This window comes from Squalius cephalus (assembly GCF_949319135.1).
Source record: "Squalius cephalus genome assembly, chromosome: 11".
Lineage (NCBI taxonomy): Eukaryota > Metazoa > Chordata > Actinopteri > Cypriniformes > Leuciscidae > Squalius > Squalius cephalus.
The window spans coordinates 17,671,412-17,693,586 of NC_137132.1; the positions used below are offsets into that span (position 1 = coordinate 17,671,412).

Sequence of the window (22,175 nt, forward strand, 5' to 3'; positions counted from 1 at the left end):
GCTTGTAAAAAATATTCCTCGAAACATGACACACTACATAAAGTGCTTCTGCTTGGCAGCTATTAAAAGGCACCTCAAAAGTTTAACACAAGTATTTAGCGTTACATTAAGCTCATTTTTATAAGTACAACCAAATGTATTCATAATAAACCACACTCATGATCCAGACCTTAAATGGACCTTCATTACATTGGTGGATTATGTTTAGACTCTAAATTTGGGAGTGTTTTTTTCAGCTACATGAGAACATTCATCTTGGCATGTCTCTACTTAATATTTCAATTATGAACGCATTCAAGGCACTGAACATATATCTGATATCTTAAAGCTGGCATTGTACGCATAAAACATCACATATAATGAAAAATCAAGAAAGCACCACATCTTAATGTGTCTGGACACCCGATCCAGATGAAAGCTGGCTGACCTAATAAAATGTAGGGTGTATCGAAGACTGAAGAAGCCTTAACTAAGTTTCTTAATGCAAATACAGCCAAAAAATATGCAGGAGATATGAAAAGATTTGTGCTTGCTTGCACGATTTAAAATCCTAAACTCAGCAAAAACACCCTGCTTGGGCAACACGGCCCCATTGACCTTTACCTGCCGACTAAACATGACAAAAAGGTCTAAAACTAACGAAATGTGTATTCATATTCACATTATTCTCTGCAAAAATACAGTACTTGATGTAGGCAAACTCCCAAATCTTCTCTGCAAATGAATCGTCAAACTTAAAAAAATCTAAGAACGAAAACGCTTTCCCTCAAATCAACAGATTGGCCAACTCTCTTCCTAACAGACATTACATATACTGCGCACTCTCAATCCATCTTGATTTCATTCTTTTTTTTAAAACCCAAATTGTTTTCCCTAAGAGCATGACAGCAGGCTGACAGCTTAGATTCTATTCTTACATAATAATTATGGATTTATATGCAAATGTTAAGAATTATGGCCAACATCTCCTTTCAACATCCTTTTGGTTTATGAATCCACACATTAAGTGGGTAAAGCTAAACCAATAAAATATTTACTTTTATATTTTATATATTTATATTTCTTTATAATATAAGCATGAAATGAATCTCATCAAGTGAGCTTTAAATTAGACTAGTGTTTTTGACTCGAGCTCTGCATGGCTGTCAAACAAGCTTCATGCAAAGTTAGAATATCTATTGACCTGAGTGATATTTACTATAGTTTACCTGCACATCTGCATGTAGGAAAGTGAAATGAGAGAGAAAGAGAAGGAGAAGAGAGGGAGGTGAGTAGACGAGTGCAGTTAGCTCTGCTCTCTGTGCCAGTCTTTAGTGTGGGCCAGTGCGTTCCCCTACCCTGTGTGTGTTTGTGTGTGCAGGGTTGGCACAAACGCACTGGTGTCTATGTAAAGGACAGGTGTGAACCGTTGGATATCTGAGATGTGATGCTGGTGCTCCTACTCATGCCTGGCTCAGTGCGCCCCGCTGAGGTGGTCCTCCTAAGCGCCTGGGGGCTGTTACGCATCCCCACACTGCTTTTTGGCATGGCCCCTGGAGGGCCCGAGGAAGAGTGGCCCCACGGAGGAAGCCCACCTCCTGGGATGGCTTGGCCCCAGCCCTGCTGGGCCTGTGGTCCTCCCTGACTGGAGTGGTAGTGGTGGCTGGGCCCTGAACCAGTGCTGCTGCCCCACTGTGTCCCCTGAGAGCCATCTGAGTGATGCTGATGGGGGATCCAACTGGCCGGGGCCCCAGGAAAGCTGTGGCTGAGGCCCTCAGGTGAGATGTTAGCCAACACCATGTTGCTAAAGCCTAAGCGCATGCTTTCTGAGTCGAAAGCCTCAATCTCTCGGGCCTGGCGCTCCAGCAGGCTACGGATACGCTCCGTGCGCTCGTTCTGCAAGGTAAACATCTCCTCTTCGATCTGTGAGACACAGCAGAGGACAGACAGTCAGGTTTAATTAGTAATATAAAGTTTAATGTACGGTAGCCCAAACAATCTGGACACTTAAGGCATGATTAAATATGAATGGCAATGTATAAATGTCAAATCATTAGTTTTAAATGATAAATGTACTGTTCAACATTAAATGAATTGTCCAAGTACATTTTGAGACCTCTGTAAAAAAAAAAAACACTGTCTGTCTAAACAGATCATACAGCACTTGTGGAGTGGAGAAATTAAACAAAATCTAAATATGAAGCTGGAATGTTTTTTTTCCCATGATTCATATATTATTTTTTCATTTCTCCACTCCACAAGTACAGCTGGTTTTGTGTTTGTGTTGTATTTTTGTCTTTTCCACGCACCTTGTTGGTTTTGTGAAGTTGTACCAGAATAGCCCCATAAGACTTATTATAGAATATATCCTACTCAGCTGCATGACCACAATATGACAATACTAAACTGGACATATTTTACAAGAACATATATGAATTAAAAAAAAGATTTTGGTCGTGTGTTGAGGTGTAGGACCTTGGTCTCCAGCAGGGCCCTCCGGAGAGACACTCTCTGCTCCAGCTCCTTCCTCTCTCGCTCCTGCTGGGCATCCGTCTGCATCTTGATCTTACTCTGATACGCATTCAATAGCTCCAACTCTTGCTGCAGCTGCATCCTCAGCACCTGACACTCCGCCTCCTGCGCCTCGTCCAGACGCAACTGAGAGAGAGCGAGAGCATCGTGTCATTAGATCAGGCATTGATGGTCAAACAGTTATAGCGTATTGTTTTCTGTCTTGTACTCACAGCCTGTGTGGAGAGCATGTTGTTGATGGTGTGGTCGTACTGCTCGGCGAGGATGGCTAGTTTCCTGGTTTGCTCCTCCTTCAGTCTCTTCAGCATGGTTTTGTGTTCGGGTTTTGGCGTGCTCTCCAGCAGGTGGTTTCGCAGGGCTTTGTACTGCCGGGTCTGGATCTTACATGTATCCTGAAACTGTTTCTTGATCTGGAGCTCTTTGGACTGTCAGAGAAACAACACAAAGGCAGAAACATCAGTAAACAGAATTAGTTAGAAAATAAATTAAGTAATTAGAGATGTGTAAAAGGTTTCTTCAAGGAAATTCAAATAGGACGCTTTAATGTGTTCAAAAACAGCTGGATTGAACACAAAAGAATGAAATTGAATGCAGTGGTCCTCACTAAATAACTAGTTGGTTGATGGATGGTTAGCTAATCTAATTAATTAATGCATAATTATAAGTTACTAGCCCTAAACCAAACTCTAACCCTAACCTTAACTCTATAGTAAGCACATGTAGCTCATCAATATTACTCAGAACTTATTTGAGTAAGTACAATGTAACTATATTACCATAAAATATAAAAATTCTAAAACTAGTCGACCATTGTGACCAGTTCATATAGAAGCAATCAGCTGGGTCAAATCTTTCATGACCAAACTAATCTTATTTTTATTTATTTAATCAGTTTGGTTGCCAGCCCAGTTCAACCACTATACAATAAACCCACCAAACTTCTTCTTCTTCAAGGACTTTGCAACTTACAACCTTGACTGGAAAACTAGAGTGATTTTACCTTGAGGCTCTTAGGCTGCTGTCGGACCTCCATGACGTGTTTGCGTCTGAGCTCCCTCTCCCTGCGCTTGTTGTACTCCAGCTGGTTGGTGAGCTCGGTTTGGTGCTGCAGGCGGATCTGCTCCGCACGCATCTTCTGGATAGTGCTCAGGTGCCTGAACTCCAGCTCCTGCATGGACTCATGGTGTCGGAGCAGCATGGCGTGCTCCAGATCCTTCTGCGTCTGACGCTTGTTCAACTCCTGAGAACAGACACATGTCAGACTGATTAATGTCACTAATTTCTGGCTTGGTTTAAAACCCAAAACTGGAGACATAAGGAGTCCTAATTTAGATTTGTGAGTTTAATATGTACATGCAAGCTCTCTGCGTGCTGACCTCTCTCATGAGATCTTGCTCCACGTTGTGACGTGCAATGAGAATGCGCCGTTTGAACCGGCGGCACTCGAGCTCTAGATACTGCCGCTGTCGGCGGAGTAGGTTGGCTTCCTCCTCTGCCTGGAAGTGCTGGAAGTTCTCCTTCTTCTTGGACAGCCACTCCTGCTTCTCCTTCTTTGGTGTGGACTGGTTCTCATTCAGCTCCTGCAATGAAAATTTGCAATAAATGGGAATGTGTAACGGAATATAACGAGGATGAGAGTGAGGCTGTCCATAGTGGCTTCCTGACCTCTTTGAGCTGTTCCTTGCGCAGTTTGTACTCGCGTTTCTGAGACTCCAGGAAGCTGTTGAGCTCCTTCTTCTGCTGGCTCTGAATATGCTGCATAAATTTCTTTTCATCGTTGGTAAAAGTCTTGGCCTGATAGGCAGAATAATGCATTATAAACAGATCATTAATTCTGTCAGTTCAATGTTTTTAAACTATAAACATCAATCATTTATGACGTTTAAATACACATTCAGCTCTTTTATGGTTTGGTTTTGTATGATAATGTTTCATTACATCTTTCTCCATGGTGCCTTGGTGCTTCTTGATGAGTTTGTCCATCTCGGCAGCAAAGCTGTTCCTCTGATTCTCCAGTTCTTTGTCTAGCTTGAGTCTGTGCTCGTCCATCTCACCCTTCAGCTTGTTCTCGAGGGCCAGGAGGTGTTTCTGGTGCTGCCTGCGCATACGTTTGTAGCCAGACATCTGCTCGCGCACCTCAGAGTCCTGCTCGTGTTCTTGAATCTGACGCGTCACCTAAGACACACAAAGACAAGCGCTTGACCAGCAGAACAGAAAGTAGCTTTGTGTTGTAGAAACAGTGAACTGTTAAACTTGAAGTGATCAGAGAGCAAACAGACTCCCCGACTCTGTTCTTGGGTGGTAATCTGGCTCTCACCAGGGAGGCTGTGCGGATGGTGGCAAAGTGCTCTCGATTCCGGTACTGACGTCGTGGTGTCTGTGCTGGGGGAGACTGGGGCTCTGTGGGCTGTTTCTGAACCTCGGTTTCTTCCTGGTAGCTTTCTTCCTCCTTCAGACACATTAAGCATATTATTACCAAATAGGCCATGCATATGTTCAATGTACTTTAGAATTCAAAGACAGTCAATCAGCGGTTGCAAAGGTCTCACTTCTTAAACTTAAAGTTTAGTGTCCTGCATTAATACTTCAAGCATTTTAGTACTCAACTTTGACTACAAAAACTTTCGGCGGGTTTTGGCTTTAATAATTTAGTTAAGCCATTGACCAAACTGCAAAATCTGGGACACAATGCAGTTTCTTCTGTCCAAAAAACCCTCACTGATTGAAATGTAATAGTTTTTTTGTGATGTTTAGCGGTCTGTAACTATAATATGGTGCTAAAAAAATTGGGAAATTTTTATTTAAATAACGATATGAAAGGTTGTACAGAAAACACTGAAAAATGCGTGTAGGTGATCAGAATTTCTGTCCATCCATAAGTAACAAGTACTGTTTTAAAAAAAAAAATATTTTCACATAAGTGAAAAAGGCAGTACCTTGTAAACAACTTTTTTTACTGTAAAAACACGAATGGTGTCAGCCAATCAGATTAGAGCTGGCCAGATCGAGAAAGTGGTAAACAGTCTGTAGGAGTATCCTCTGTGACTGATCAACCTATGTCTTACGTGCTGAAGTAATGGTGACTGAGTGATGCATGCACTTTGCATATAATACAAGCAAGAGAATAAATATGAATGTAAATATAGTGGACGTGCACGAACCGGTTTGACGTGGATCATGGAGCTGTTGGGTATGATGGTTTGGTCTTTTTCCATCAGGTCCACCTCGCTCTTGTTGTCATCGGTGGCGTCTGTGGCGTCAGGCAGGCTGTTAACCGAGCTGCTCTGTGAACTCGCACTGATGGACATGCTAGGGATGGACTGGTTACTGCCCACACTGTTCACTGTGCCTGTGCGGCCAGCACTGTGCTCCACTTCCTACAACACAATAAATAAATAGAAACATCTCTTCAGTAAAAACAGTGTTGAGGCAATGCATGTCTATAGACCAGGACAAAAAACTTCCCCCCTCTGCCAATGGTTGAAGGAGGACCTCCTCCAACGACTGACCTCTTCGTCGTCTGGGACCTCTGCCGCAGGGCCATTGTGGGCCTCCTGGAAGAGGATCTTTTTCATCTTGCGGTACTGCAGGTTGTCCAGCTCTCTCACAGCATCTTTGGTGCGCTGGATCAGGTCCATAAGCACCGACTCTGGCCGCTCGCGCTGGACAAATGCATGCTGCACACAATAAGACAAGGTTAAGATGATCAAGATAAGGAGGATCAGATGCTTTAAAAGAAACCGAGTGAGAATTGAACAGGTAGATTAAACACAATAAATTCCCACGCTGTAAATTCTCCTAATTTTGTTAATTATGTGCACTGCCGTTCAAAGGTTTATGGTCATAAGATCTTTTTTTAAAGAAATGAATAATTTTACAAACAACTGTTTCCAACATTTATAATAATAAGAAATGTTTCTTGAGCAGCAAATCAGCCTATTAAAATGATTTCTGAAGTATCATGTGACACTGAAGACTGACATTAGTTTATTAAAGTAAAAATAATAGTATTTTACATTGTAACAATATTTCATATTATTTATTTATTTATTTTTTTTAACTGTATTTTTGATCAAATAAACACACCCGTGGTGAGCATAAGAGACTGGATTAAAATATTTTTAAAAGAAGCCATTTAATTTTCACTGTTTTAATATTTATTTTTTACATTAATCAGAAATTTTATTTTTTAATAATAATCTGAACTACTAGGTCGACCAGGACAGCAAATAAACGTTTTATTGTTAAGCTTTGCATTATGAACTCCTTTGTGTCACAGATGCGAGAAAACATCAGAAAGCCAGAGCATTAAGAATAACACTAAACAACTAAAGGCATCAGAGCACAGTGAAGATAAAAAAGATCACATTAAAATAAATGAATTCTTACAGCGTCCCTGAGCAAGTATCCTCAGGAAGAACTCACTGAACTCCATACTTCTGTTTGAACAGACTTTCTTTAACTTACTTTCAGGAGTTCTTCAGAGTTGGGTCTGTCCTGGGGCAACTTCTGTAAGCAGGAGTCCACAAAGTTTCTGAAGTAGTCCGTCCTGGGAAAAGAAAGAGCAGGATATTTTTAAATAACACAGCATTTATCTAGTGTTCATTAACCTTCCTCAACTCGAAGCTATCAACTCACCATTCACTGGACTGTAGGGATGGACTCTCATTCTGCGCGATATGGTATAAGGCACTCATTGCATTCATGTTGAAGAGCGGAGGTTTCCTTTCAGCTAGAGGAGAAAAAGACTATTAGAAACTATTAGAAAAAAAAATTAAGTCTATATGAATCATATTATTTCATCTCACCTAATTCAATACAGGTTATTCCTAGAGACCAGATGTCAACCTTTCCATCATACTGACCCTCATCCATGGCCAGGATCACCTCTGGGGCCATCCTAAAATAGAAGAAAAAGCAAATATTGGAGAAAAACTGAAGATTTCAGTGTTATGTAATGCAACCATAAACTATTATACATTTTAGTAGTTGGCAGGCCTAGGCAGAATCTAACAACTTTTAATGCTTAAAATCTGATTAACTGATTAACCAACATTTAGGCTCTCCAGCCACGACATGCAGACTTGCCTATGATTGATTAATTTATATAGTTTGATGAGGTCTATGAAATTTATAACTGTTGAAAATCTCAGTGTTAAATAGGAAAAAATGTGCGACTCACCAATAAGGAGTCCCTACAAATGAATTAGCAGGAGAAGCGATAGAAGCAGAACCGAAATCTGCCAGCTTCACCTGTCCAGGCTCTGTGAGCAGGATGTTCCCAGCCTTGATATCCCTGTCAAACAGCGGGGTAAAAGGGTGAACTTACAAAACTGAACTGAACCCCTGTGATGACATCATTACTCCAGTCTTCAGTGTCACGTGATCCTTCAGAAATCATTCTAATATGATGATTTGGTGCTCAAGAAAAATTTCAGTGTTGAAAAAGTTTTAATCTTAAATTAATCTTTGTGGAAACCATGATACATCTCCATTCAGAAGTTTGGGGTAAGAAAGATAAATATATATTAGGGCTGTCAAACGATTAATTGCGATTAATCGCATCCAAAATAAAAGTTTGTGTTTACATAATTTATGTCTGTGTATGGAGTATAATTATTTTCTATATATAAATACACACACATGCATATATATATTTAAGAAAATGTGTTATTTATATATAAAATATTTATATATAATATAAATTATATATAATATAAATATATATACACAGTATATACATGCAAATATTTCTTAAATATATATATACACTGTATGTTATTATTATTCAGGTTTGATACTAAGAAACTAACTATTATATATATAGCCAGATTTGGTACTAATAAACTCTTCACTAACATGAGAACTCACCTGTGAATCATGTTGTGAGAGTGGAGGTACGCCAACCCCTGCAAAGCACCATGAGTAATCGCTGCTATCTCCATCTCTTGTAAAGGTTTTTTGTGTACTGCGAGTAAAAAAAAAACTGGTTTATAGTATTCTCTCTGGAGATAAACAAATACTTCCATAAATAAATACTTATTTTTGCTTGTAACTGGAGGATGTATATAGAGACCACATATCTTTGCAGCTAATCATCACATTAAGCAAGCATCAAAACATCCAAGCATACCCTCGAGAAGATCTGAGGCGGACCCCAGACAGTACTCCATAGCCAGCTAGAGAGACAGAGACACATTTCAGTGTATAATTACATCATATGCAGAACTGCCACCGATATAGATATGTTCACATAAGGCTACGTGAGCTGCAAGCAGGGTCAGGTTTCTTACCCATGCTGTGTGCTCTCGCAGGTAGCATCCTTTATATTCTATGCTGTTTGGATGCTTTATCCTCTGAAGGAATTTCACCTCCTTTATTATATCTTGCCATTTCTGGAAAAAAGATGAGTGAAGATTAGAAAGTAATCAGTTTTGTCAATTAATCAATTCATATGAAACAACAAATAATGCGATTAGACCAGCATATACAGTAGTTATGCAAGGAAAACGCCTTTCTGGGCGGCAGGAGCAATATTCTTTTTTTTTAACCCTGATTAGAAGTGTAGGTTAAAAAGACATGACATGATTTGTCATCAATTAAAAAAGAGTTTATTCCTGTCTTTTTATGAAAAGATAGGATTCAGATAAACAGTGAATGGATCATTTTCTTTTTGTTTTCTGTCTAAGAACTGTCCTCTTTGAGCCATAAGTTACAGTCCTCCAGTGTTATTTTAGTTTTATTCATATATTATTATAGTATTATTCATGTTTTGAATTAGATTTAATTTGAGTATAAACTGAGTATACATTTTAGTCATTTTGTTATGTGCTTTTGTCATTTTATTCATTCTATTTATCATTATTTTTATTTATTTATGTCAGTTTTAGTCATTTTAGTTCTTCTACTTGAACTTATTTTATTTTAGTTATTTATATATAGTTATTTAAGGTTTTTTTAAGTGTAAGTTTTTATTTTATTTTTTTAATTCCATTTATAATTAAAAAACACACTTTTTAGTTAATAACAACATTGCTGCACATTCACCTCATTAAACCTTTAACATGTCTACTCGTGAATAAAAAAATACAGTGTGCATCAGAGCTCTGATTAATAATGAATCATGGGATATATGCATAGGCTACAGTCTGGAGGGAGACACAGTCATGTGTAATCTCTCTTAACTCAGCATAGCATAATAGCATTATAAATAGCATTTATTTTCACCTCATTAGACTGTTTTCCACTATATGACATTTTCTTGATGGCCACCACCTCTGAGGTCCGCACATCCCGTGCCTGTAAAAATAAACACATCAATTCAGTAGAAAAATGATTGACTTCAGTGTTTCCTCACAACCTAAAATAAGCTAACAGAGTTTAAAAGCCATTTTCTGGGAGATGCAAAAGTACTCACAAAGTATACAGCACCGAAGCTGCCATGACCGATCTCCCTCAGGTCTGAGAATAGTTTTTCGGGGTCTTCTTTAAAAAAGAGATCGGAGATCTCGGGGTCTTTCAGACTCCCCGCGCGAACAGCGTTGGGCATGCTGGGAGGGGGCGGGGCCTGGGCCGCAGCCGCCAGTCACTATCTGGGTCTGCGACACGACAGCCCCCACTGATGGCTCATCTGCAAGACAGTGGCCTCATATGGACCAAAACCTGACAGAAAGAGAGAGAGAGAGACACAATCATTAGCATTTCATTGATAAAAATAGGGATTCAAAATATGCAGTGGGATTTATATGAGAATCTAAGTGATAAATCTGTTTTTTTTTTATTCTGAATCCCAAATTTTCAATGGGGACTCAGGCGTTTGGACTTCACTGTATATGTCAACACTCCTGTGCTAAGAATCATGAAAACAGAAAGGGGGAATCATAAAAGTTCTGTTCACTAGACACCTCTAAGAGAAACTATGTGCTTAAACTGCTGTTTGCAGCAAAAGACCACAGGTCGACGCACCGGGTTTGCGCATTACAGCAGATGTGGTCACTGAGCTTGACAGTGAGTTCCTCTTGTGAGCTAAGAGAGAGGGAGAGAGGAAGTGTGCGGGAGACAACCAAGAGCTGCAGTCATAACACTAGTGGCCCTCCCATTCTTACAAACACACCGCTCCCACAACACAGTTTTCAACTAAAAACAGAAAACTTTTTATGCATTTTGGCTGTTCATTTACACGACAACAGCGTTTTGGGGGCCTGAAAACGTAAACTTTTGAAAACTTTTTTGAAAACATTACCGTTATCGTCTCGTAAAAATGGAGATGCTATGAGCATTATATGTTCAGTCTACATGTGCGTAGTTTCTTTACAAAGTGACATCGCCAACTGGCCTGGCATGCATAACACAGCGTTTGTAGTCTGTTGGCGGATCGGTGTGAACGGTTATCGTTTTGACAGCGCTTTTGTCTCTACATGAAAAACCCAAAGGAAAAACTTTTCCGTTTTAAGTACATTGTTGTCGGGTAAACATACCCAGAATGTCAAACTCAGAATGTCAAACTCCCCTGCTCCATTTTAAACCATTCTGACCACAGAATATGTCAAACCATCCCTTAAACAGCTGACCAAGTCAATCATTTTCATTTTCAGTTCAAAATGTGTTTCAACTATTCAAATCTGATTTAACAGTTCATTTGTCACCACTCAAAACCCCACTTCACAAGTCTCCACAAGGCACTTTTTATACATCATATTATAATTAATATATAATATGAACATGCTATAACACAACTGTTTTCAACAATAAGAAACGTTTCTTAGGCACCAAATCGGCATTGATTTCTGAGGGATCATGTGACACTGAAGACTGGAGTAATGATGCTGAAAATTCAGCTTTGCTATCAAATGAATAAATTAAAATATAGATTAAAATAGAAAACAGTTATTTTAAATTGTAATGATATTTCAAAACATTACTGTATTTACTGTATTTGTGAATTGTACATCAATTAAAAAATCTTACTGACCCCAAACTCTGGTAGTGTATATAGCAATATTTATACAGGCACAAACATAGAAGGTTTTGGGATTCACATGGGAACAAACTTGAGTACTATAATAATTCACTTTGTATACAATCACTAATTAATTAAAAATAAAAATGTCTGATAGAGATGATCATCATGTATATAAAGGGACAGAAAAATCCATCTTCCTCTGATGGGGCCAGGTGGAGTGGTTTATTGGCGAGAGGCTGATGTTAATAAGCGGAGTGTCAGAGCAGTCAAGCACACTCCGGCCAAAACTCAGGAGAGGGATCGCTTCCAGCACCGGCTCCCATCTGAAGCCCAGCAACAACTAGCACACCAGTTTCCATGGCAACATCATCTCTTAGCCAATGGCCAAGAAGCTGCAAACTACCCTCTCGAACGATGTTTATCTGCTTACGTGCATGACTGACTAACTGACAGAGCGATATAATAAGAGACATCATGACACCTGGTTCACAGCTGTACGCGTCTGAACTGAATCATTCCAGATAGACGCACCTTATAATCTTTCTGTTGAGAATTTCTTCCGCTCCGCTGCGTCACGGTGACTAACATCCGTCACTATTCAAAATGCATAACTATGTCACCTTGTCCATAATTAGCCAGACTTCTGGACAGGACTGAGCGAACAGCTAAAATCTACACATAAAAGAAAATATGCCATCATCATAAAACAATTATTATTACATCAGTTGGTTTTGGACTAGAAGCTGCCGGCTCATACATAAGACTGAGAAGTGATGAACGAAATTGACTTGATACACTAAGGCTATGTCAGTCCAAATCCGATTGGAATCTGCTCTAAATTTTGACTGTCCACACTGTGAATCGCAACTGTTCAGATCCAATTTGTGTGTCCCATGCCGCTCTTTCATTTTCTGGAATATCTGCATTGGTTTATGGCAATGACACTGCATTGGTAGGTATACGCCAAAAACAACAACAACAACCACAACATGGAGGGGTTTGCAATACAGATGTTGTCTTAGTTTACAACATGACAATGTGTAGCCGCCACACTGGACTACTGTTGTCTTATCAGGCAACAGCAGAAACATAGAAGGCTGGTATGAGTGGCTTTAATCTGTGCTGTCATTTCCGCCGATTTCAAAACATATCTCTTTATATTGCCATTTTCTGCACATCCGGTGCACAAGTCAGTGGGGTCAAAAAAAACATTAGCTGTTTCCATCCTCCTATTTTTACGCGCATTTTAGGATATTGCATAAAAAAACAAAAAACACTGAATGGATACACAAAGATGCGCATACATTTTAAAAAATTACACAAAAAACGTATATGCTCAATCGAGGTGGATACTTTTTTCCAATAAGAAGAAATTAGCATAAACTAAGATGGAAACCCACACTATTACTGAAAAAAAATTAAAAACTCACGTGACACTGCCTAAAAAGTGAATTTGATTGGATAACTGGACTAACTAGCGGACCAATTTCATTGCACAGCATCTCAAATGTTGGTCTGATCATTCTGAAATGCCTGAGCCATCATCATGATTTGGCATAATGACCTCCCAGAAGTGTCTCACATGATTGCATTCCTAAACACCACGCATCCGAATGCAAGATATCACGATAGCATTTATTGCATTTCGTCTGTGCGCACTGAGACGCAAATCATTTATGATGCAGGAAAAAAGAGCCACACACACTGGCTTCCCCCATTGCAGCAACTTCCATTTTTATTACAGATATTTTGCACCAATTTCTCAGGAAATTACGATTTTGTTCTCTTGAACACATGGGATGGAAACACTGCGTTATTCACGAATGTTTTATGCAATATTCCAATTTTCTTTGCACAAACAGCTACTGAGATCTTAAAATACCTTCTCTTCTGTCTTCTTTTCAGTATCAAGCATTTTGAAAGGCTGTTAGAACCTGATTTTTTATATATTTTGACAGCAGTTACCCATAAGGCACTTTGTATTAAGTGAAGCGTAATTATAAAGTAAAAAGCTCTCCACATGGCATGAAGGTAAATGTGACGTCACATTAGCAATTATACCATTTATGATCACATGACCCTGAGTGGCACATCCTTGGGATTCATTTTGAAAACAGAACATGAGGATGAGTAAATGATGACACAATTTACATTTTTGGAGAAACTGTCCCTTTAAGATAGTTATGTTGATAACATCAAACACAGTTATAATTCATCTAAACTTTAACGCTCTCATTAATAACCATGTGGCCATAGTTATGCAAACAGCCCACGTCCTCACTGTGTGCTTTATTAGTAAACACCATCATAGCCACATAGGAATGACCTCATTCTAAAATAGCGCTTTGTTTGTTGCTGGAGCTCGTTGGGTTCTGGACGCCTCTCCCCCCTCAGAGACGCTCAGATGATCGGCTGCACAGACACAATGCTGAGAGCTCAGGGCTGATGTCTCAGTCACAAGACCGGCCCGAGTGCCGTCCTCCCACCACACCAGCTGCCTCACACTCGCTCTGCCCACACACACACACACACACACCAATCAACCCACTCAAATCACACCATCCCGTTCACCTTTACACAAGTGTGAGCACTATAGATGCAGAGCTGACAGATACACTAACTATATCTGAAAGTGCTCACTGTCAGTGGGCCACATCATGCACTATTTAGTGTGTCGGGCATTTAAAAAAGGCTGTTCGAACTTGAATTTATATATTTGTTTATATATTTTGACACCAATTAAGCATAAGGCACTGATGAACGAGTTAAGTGTAATGATAAATGTCCACATAGCATGAAGTAAATGTGATCACGGTCACGGAGCATTAAAGGTGCTCTAAGCGATGTTGGGTGACGTCACTTCTTGTTGACATTCGAAGTATTGTCAAATAAAACGGAGGCTAGCTCGACCCTCCCTCCTCCTCATCCCGTCTCATGATCCTGGGTGGCACATCCTCGGGATTCATTTTAAAAAATGACATCCTTTATTTGAGATGTTACTTTTTTAAATAAAGCCATTTAAACCCAATATTTTTTTTATATTTAAATATTCTTAAATTAAATTATTATAGTTTAAAATAAGTGTTTTCTATTTTTTTATATATATTTTTTATTAAAGAATTGTTTTTATAATATCAAAACCGTGGTTTTTCATGGCGATGGATGATACAATCATCCATCAACTGGTAGTTCAAGGATCGTGTGAAGGGTAATAGCAAAAAAAAAAAAAAAAACGAGTCAAAGAATAAAGACATTCAACATACATTCTCAAGAAAATTCCAAAGAGGAAACCAAACACACCAGAAATCATTAGACCTCCGGCGCAATTTTCAAGTTAGTTTTTCTAAAGGAAGGAAAATAGCAATTTGATTCATCCACATATTAACAGAAGGGACATGAGGAGTGTACCACAACAGAAGTATACACTTTCTCGCTAAGTAGGTACACAGATGTAAGACACATTCTAGATCATGGCTGAGATATTCAGGGATAGATCAAAAGATTTACCAATGATCCTCTGAACAATTTTATGTATTTCTTTCCAGTACACCTTGATCATGCATGTCACAGCTCCACAACATACGCATCACAGTGCCAATATTAGACTTACACTTGAAACACAATTGGGAAACATTTGAAAAAATCTTATGGAGACGAACCAGTGTTAAATAAGTCCTGTAAATGGACTTAAAGTTTTGCTCATGATTCGATATTGAAGAAGTGTTTTCTATTTTAATATATATTTAAATTAAATTAATTCCTGTGATGGCAAAGCTGAATTTCATTTTCAGTTTTGGAAAAGCATCATTACTCCAGTCTTTGGTGTCACATGATCCTTCAGAAATCATTATAATATGCTGATTTGGTGCTCAAGAAACATTTCTTACTATTATCGAAAGTTAAAAAGGACAGTATTTATTTGAAATGGAAATCTTTTGTAACACTATAAAAGTATTTACTGTCACTTTTTATCAATTGAATGCATCCTTGCTGAATATTGTTTTTTAAACTCCGATCCAAATCTTTTGAATGGTAGGGTGTATATAATATTTTTAACATGTAAATGTTCTTTTAAATAAATGCTTGTTCATTCCATTTTATTCCTACCTCCTTAAATTAACATTCAAATGACTGTTCTGTGATGCATCCTATTTGATACCTCAATTCATATTCATTGACATGGATTTTTAGAAATCAAATCAGTGATGCGAAGCAATCACGCTAGCTGCCAGATGCTTAGCATGTGACACAGGCTGTGAGGGCAGGACTTTGAAAGACAGAAAGAGATGACACCCCATCATGCCATTCAACAGACACACACAGAAGGAATGTGGCAGGACAGGACGACACAACAGGAGGGCAGGAACTGCCTACATGATGTCGTTTTCTTTCACTCACGGTTTCTCTACTTCCTGTTCACTCAGCTCATGTGCTAATGGCACTTCAAATCTCCCATCAACCGTTTCAGTGCTAATCAGCTCTTTAAGTCAACATTGACATTCTTCACTCCTTCACTCATTTCCTTCGGACTTTATCTCATTTTCCAATGAACTGACAAGTTTCAACAAAACTCAAAGTCAACACAAAGCCGAGCCACACAAATGGAGAAATGCTGAGTTGCTATTCAGGAATGTGTGAAAAGCTGAAAAACAGAACTGCAACTTGGGTCTGCTACCGCAAAGATGTGAAATACAAGGAAATAGCTCTATCGGTCCAAAAAACCCAGCTTTAGATATTACTATTACTGTCCTACACCTATATATCCCCGTCCATAGACACCGTCCGGTTAGGACTAGCCTGAAAGAATTCGTTAGGATATCAAATAACTTACCCCTCTCCTTAATCGAGTATCACAACATCCTTTAAATTGAGATGAGGAGGAATGTCTAGGAAACTCCTCTGTCCGAGCAGGGAGTTCCCCTCATTTGCCAGACGAACAGCAGCACAACTCTGAGTCTGACCCAGTCCTTCTCCACAGGGAGAGCTTTAGAGATGCTGTCCCGTGCCGGCGGTGCACCGCTGCGTATTTATAAACACTGAGTATGACCTTGCGAGTGATTAGGCCCTGCGTCCTAGCTGCACCTGTGGAGATCATTTCATTTGGAAATAGTACCATGGCCATTATTTTGTAGACCATTCGAGCTGCTAAGTATTTATATTATTGTTCTTTCCAAGCAAAACATTATCTAAATCAACCTATAATTAGTCTCTTGCACAAAATCAATTTGACTTTTCAATACATTTTTGAAAAAGCCCTTGATGCTTCTTTAGGACATTTGGCCTGTTTTTTATTTATTTATTACATGTCTTTATGATATACTTCCATAAAACAGGCCAAATAATAATAAAGCTGTACACATGACGATAGTACAAAGTGTTCACTGCTGTAAATATTACTACTAATAATTTAATTTATATAGTATTTCATTATTATAATAAAAAAAAATATATATATATATATATGATCCTTTGTGACAAATATAAAGATATAGCCAGCAATAATAATATATTTTTTAATAATAACAAACAAACATAAATAAAATAATATGTAAATATTAGGACTAACAATTTAATTAGTTAAAATAAATAATATAATACATGTAAAATGTATACATTTATTATACTATAATATGTACAATTCTGAACTACTGGGCCAGCAATAATAATAAAAATAATAATAATAATAATAATAATAGTAGTAGTAATAATAATACACATACATAAACAGTATTCTATGCAAACATTAAGACTAAAAATGTATTTATAAATTTTTACATTAGTTAGGCCTATACTAAATAATATAATAAATGTATAATTAATACATTTATTATACTATATTATCTACGCAATTAAAATTCTGAACTAATGGGACTGAGCTAATAATAAATAAACTATTTTTGAGCACTTAAATAATAACCATAATTAATTGCAATGCTCAGGAGGAGGACAAAGCTCAAATCTGGTCAGAGCAACACCAAAGCTCTCACTGTGCGAGAACAACTATACATTTCGGATATTTGAGACAATTACCATCCTGCATGGAAAGAATCAAAACTGATAGCCCAAACTTGTGCTAGTCACTTGATGACATCAATGATAATCAGAGGTCTGATATCAGATGGATGTGGGAGTGGAGACCCCGAGGGCTCAGTGTAACGGATGCTGGACAGAGGCAGCAATGAGGTCAGAGAAAGACAATCACGGTTGGAGAAAGCAGCCAGTGTCTCTCAACAACAGAGGCACTATTCAGCCTCTCAATCACATACCACCAGTTTGCATGTTTATGAGCAATGCAAAGCCATAAACAAATGCAGCAGAGCTTCACTGCATTACAATCAGAGCTGCCATTTCCACTGTGGCAGGGCAAACTCAGCATACGGGCATCAATATACAAGTAGCAGAATCTAAGAGCCATTTATGAATCATCAGATCTATAACAATAAAGGCAGCATCCCGCTGACAGATAGTCATCATGGAAACTTCAAAATGTAAACAGTAGGTCCATCCATCACTATAATTCAGTCTGTACATCTCAACTGTACAAATACATCTAATTGAACGGCTGTTTACACACACATATACATGATAGAGATGATAAACTGCAGGTTCACTTAACATGAACAGCATGATTTAAGTATTTCAGATCACAATAAATATGACACATGTGATCATAATGGACAGAAATAGACAAGCTCTCCTGGTGACATCCCTATTAACTTACACACAGATTACACACCCCAGAGCTACAATCCTAACATACACATGCATTTCTACATGGTGAATATGAAGATGATTTGTTAACTGCTTCATCACCTGCAGCCAAACTTCTACAGTCAAACCCATGACTTGGGTGGAAACTAATAAACTTAGATCAAAACAGTTGCGTTTTAATATTAATTTACTGGAATCGGTTACAGTAAACTGATAAAGGTTTATCTAACCCCTTCTGTTGTGTTGAAAAACAGGAAGTGTTTATTTTGACATGAACTTAAGTTAGCAGAAGAGCTAACAGCTCACTTACCCTCCCAATAGGCCAGGATGAGCAGCCAGCCCGAGAAAACTCCTCCGACCACAACAACAACAAACCCAGGGGACAGAAACACGCCTACCGACCCAAAATCAGACCCCAAAAACGTATCGATCGCTGTCAAGCATGAGAGTCCGCTGAAGAAACTCCTCCAGCCCGGTGCTGGTTAACGGTGGCCCAGCAGCTCTTCACTCTCCCGGGCTACTGCTGCTAAAGATGGCGTCCGAGACAGATCCACTCCCTAACGGCTTAAAAACAGAGATAAACACGGTCCTTTTTCAGACCGACGGCGGGACCACTTCACAGATTCGGTGCGAAATGCTCGAGACTGTTGTTTTTTGAACCAGTGTGTTTGGGCTGCGGGGTGATGATCATGTTGTGATGGTGGCTGTGATTTTTCTCTCTCTGCCCTCCTCTAATGATGTCCGATTCGCCAACGAATCATTCTTTTTGAACTGAATCATATTTGACTCACTCGAGCCGATTCGTAATGCGCTTAAGAATCTTACCAGGGTGCGAACGCGAATTATTGTTCTTTAAAAAAATAAAAATAATTATCCCCCCCAAAAACAGATTTAAAATAGGTTACATATTATCTATATACAGTAATACGCGTTTATATCCGCACAGGTTTTTCTGTACAGAAGTCGTTTGCCTGTGGAGGTAATAAATTGCAGCCTACGTATCTCTATATTTTGGCTAATTAAACAAAACTTAATACAAAACAAAATATAGTGAAAAACAGTGGTGTTTTTCCAAAACGTATTTACTAAAATCGTAATGTCGCGCGAGTATTTCTAGAGCGCCTTGGAGTGGCGACTTAAACGATTCTATGATTCGGGTATTTTGAACCTGTTCACTAAGCGAGCTGATTCACTTTCGCCTTGGTTCCTGGAACGCCAGTTCCGCCCTCCCAATGTGGAAAACTCCCACCGGCCCCAAGAGACAGAGCATTAAAGCCTCTATAATAAACAGCCTATACACATAAATATGTCCTATATCAATATTTAAGACATTGTTTGCTGGGGCTGCCAAAATCTTTGAGGAATAAGTTCTGTCATGGTCTGACATTCTTTATTTTCCTATAGAGGAGTATTAAGATGTCCCACCCTGATCCATTATGATGTTAATTGCAGCATGGCAGTTCTGGAGAGGTAAACAGATGAAATCAGAGGAAAATGTAATTAAACGTGATTCCTGTAAAATAAGCAGCTGAGTAAAGTTCAGCATTATGATTATATTTGTTGGATTTTTTTGAGTAACAAATTTAAAAAAGTGTATCGCATAAAGTTATCAGTTAAACATATAGGAGTATCTTGGAAACATTTTGGAAATTTAGAGATTATAATTATGATACTATATGCTAGTGCGTATGATGATGACGATGATGTCTTTTCAAAGAAATGTAAATGATTATGATGGTTTTTTCTTGTGTGTCTGAAGTTTGAAACCCCACCACCACTCACACAGATGGATTTGAAGATAACTAGGACAAGCAGAGAACAACTCATACAAATCAAATGTAAAGGATTACAGCTTGCCTCTGTTGTAATCCCAACTACACTCTACATTTCACCACAGTTTAAGCCTAAAATGCACAGAGCTGTGAGTTTTCTTGGTATTGTTCAATATTGGTAATCATCACTTTTATGGATCAGTAAGAGGTTAAAGTTGATCCCTGGGCAAAATTATTACAGTGATGTCAACAAGCCTGCAAGCAACCAATTGGTAAACAGAGCAAAGAACTAGCGCTCTGGGTTGGTTCTGAAGCAGCCGTCTCTCTCAGCCAATGAGAGCGCAGGATGCTGTCACTGTATCCAGGCGAACAGAGGGGTTTGAGATGTATGGAGCCTGTTTTATGAATGGGATTTAAAGAGCCATGCTTCATCCTGTTGATGAGTTAGAGAGACACTGGTGTGTTATAATAATTGAACACAAAACAACAAAGAAATTATCTAGGGCCTAAATGACCCAGTTGACATCCCATATGGCTAAATGAACTCTTGGTGTTTATCAAATGTTTGGAGAAGATCTAAAATAGCTTTTTTTTGTGTGTGTGCTGGGAATGATTTATTATTTCCTCTTTATAATCTATTCTTAAAATGGACTATGACTATGGAGGACACATTGGTTTGTTTTCTTATTTGATCATTTTTATGACAATATAACATAAAAAAATGACATGTATCAGAAAGCTTGTTGAAATTAAATGGCTCAAGAAAATGTAAGCTCTGTCCAGCATAGATGGTAATGAGAAATTAATATGTGAAATTAATATCTCTACCTCCCAGGATTTCCTGAGAAAAACAGAGAATGAACCCACCTACGCTATAAACCCAGCTCACAGTCTTTAAAAATTATATATATATATATATATATATATATATATATATATATATATATATATATATATATATATATATATATATATATATATATATATATATATATATATGAAGAGTTCAGATGCAAAAGCCTCTAAGTGCCATCTGAAATTTTCTTCTAGAATGATAATTTTTATAAACCTTGTATATTTAAGTTAAGTAATTTCACTCAAATGACAATTAATAGGTAATTTGCATGGCCATTTAAGTGAAATTATTGAATTTATATACGAGCTTGACAAAAATTATCATTCTAGAAGAAAATTTCAGATGGCACTTAGAGGCTTTTGCATCTGAACTCTTCATATATATATATATATATATATATATATATATATATATACAGTATATATATTTATATATATATATATATATATATAGCCTATATATATATTATACGTGTATATATATATATATACAGGATTTTGTGCCTTTTATTTATAGGGCAATGGAATGAGGAAGAAAAAAATCCATGGGATCGAGATATGATGTTGGATTCGAACCAGCATGTGAAAGCTCAGTCAGCTTGCAGATATATTTAATGGTGTAAATAACTGCATTGATGTTTGTTTATTAAGAAACAAAAAAGCTAGAGATATCCTGTAAAGTATTTCTTTTTTTAATTTTTAATATCAATAACAATAATTAAAATTAAAGCATAAATTAAATTCAGTATGACAAATACTACCATGATGCATATACCAACAATTGTGCTTCACAAATATACTTAATTTGTAAAGTATAGCCTACATTAACAGACAAAAAAAAAAATAGTATCACATTGTCATAACAGTTCAAAAAATCTTACTGGTCCTAAAAATCCTTTAAGATACATTTTTTGGCGCACTTGGTCTTCTCTATGGAACTTTCTGGAAGATGCTTAGTGACTGATATATCCTTTTGATTAATGGTCTATAAAATGTCCCTGTTATTTATTTAGTTTGATATGCCCTGTTGTATTTTTATTTTTATCATAATTATTTTGTTTTTGCATTTTATATGCTTATGTATGAACATATATATCCAAATGTAAGATGATATAGCTTATATGGCTTTACATGCTGTTATGAGATACCGGTACCACTGTGTTGTGTTATTGTTAAAAAAAAAGAAAGAAAAAAAGATACATTTTTGGGAGTAAAAATGTCCATTGACAGTTCACCAAATTGTATAGTGAATCTCATGAAACGGGTCCTTGTCTCCATGGCTCGATAGTTCAGCTGAACAACACTAGGTGGCACTCAGGCACTTTCTTACTCAGTGGCGAATGCGATTCTGCAGAAGGAAAGCC

At 37.9% G+C, this 22,175-nt stretch overlaps 1 protein-coding gene across 1 annotated transcript; it reads right to left on the minus strand.

Moving 5' to 3' along the window:
* Positions 1-1,066: 1,066 nt before the first annotated feature.
* On the minus strand, positions 1,067-18,943 carry taok1a (TAO kinase 1a). Its single transcript, XM_079885346.1, has 20 exons — positions 18,495-18,943; positions 9,929-10,173; positions 9,739-9,810; positions 8,805-8,906; positions 8,645-8,690; positions 8,383-8,479; positions 7,694-7,807; positions 7,320-7,411; positions 7,150-7,243; positions 6,979-7,060; positions 6,021-6,188; positions 5,673-5,888; positions 4,829-4,960; positions 4,450-4,686; positions 4,177-4,305; positions 3,888-4,091; positions 3,512-3,751; positions 2,724-2,936; positions 2,455-2,637; positions 1,067-1,902 (listed from the first exon to the last, which is right to left on the minus strand). Exons 2-20 carry the CDS (start codon positions 10,058-10,060, stop codon positions 1,384-1,386), a joined length of 3,072 nt encoding a protein of 1,023 aa, XP_079741472.1. The 5' UTR covers positions 10,061-10,173; positions 18,495-18,943; the 3' UTR covers positions 1,067-1,383.
* Positions 18,944-22,175: the final 3,232 nt, after the last annotated feature.

Coding starts and splice junctions, on each gene's coding strand:
- taok1a (XM_079885346.1), bottom strand. CDS start 10,060: ATGCCCAACGCTGTTCGCGCGGGGAGTCTGAAAGACCCCGAGATCTCC. Junction 4,092..4,176: donor GCAAGGAACAGCTCAAAGAG/GTCAGGAAGCCA, acceptor TTTTCATTGCAG/GAGCTGAATGAGAACCAGTC. Junction 3,752..3,887: donor AGCAAGATCTCATGAGAGAG/GTCAGCACGCAG, acceptor GTCTGTTCTCAG/GAGTTGAACAAGCGTCAGAC.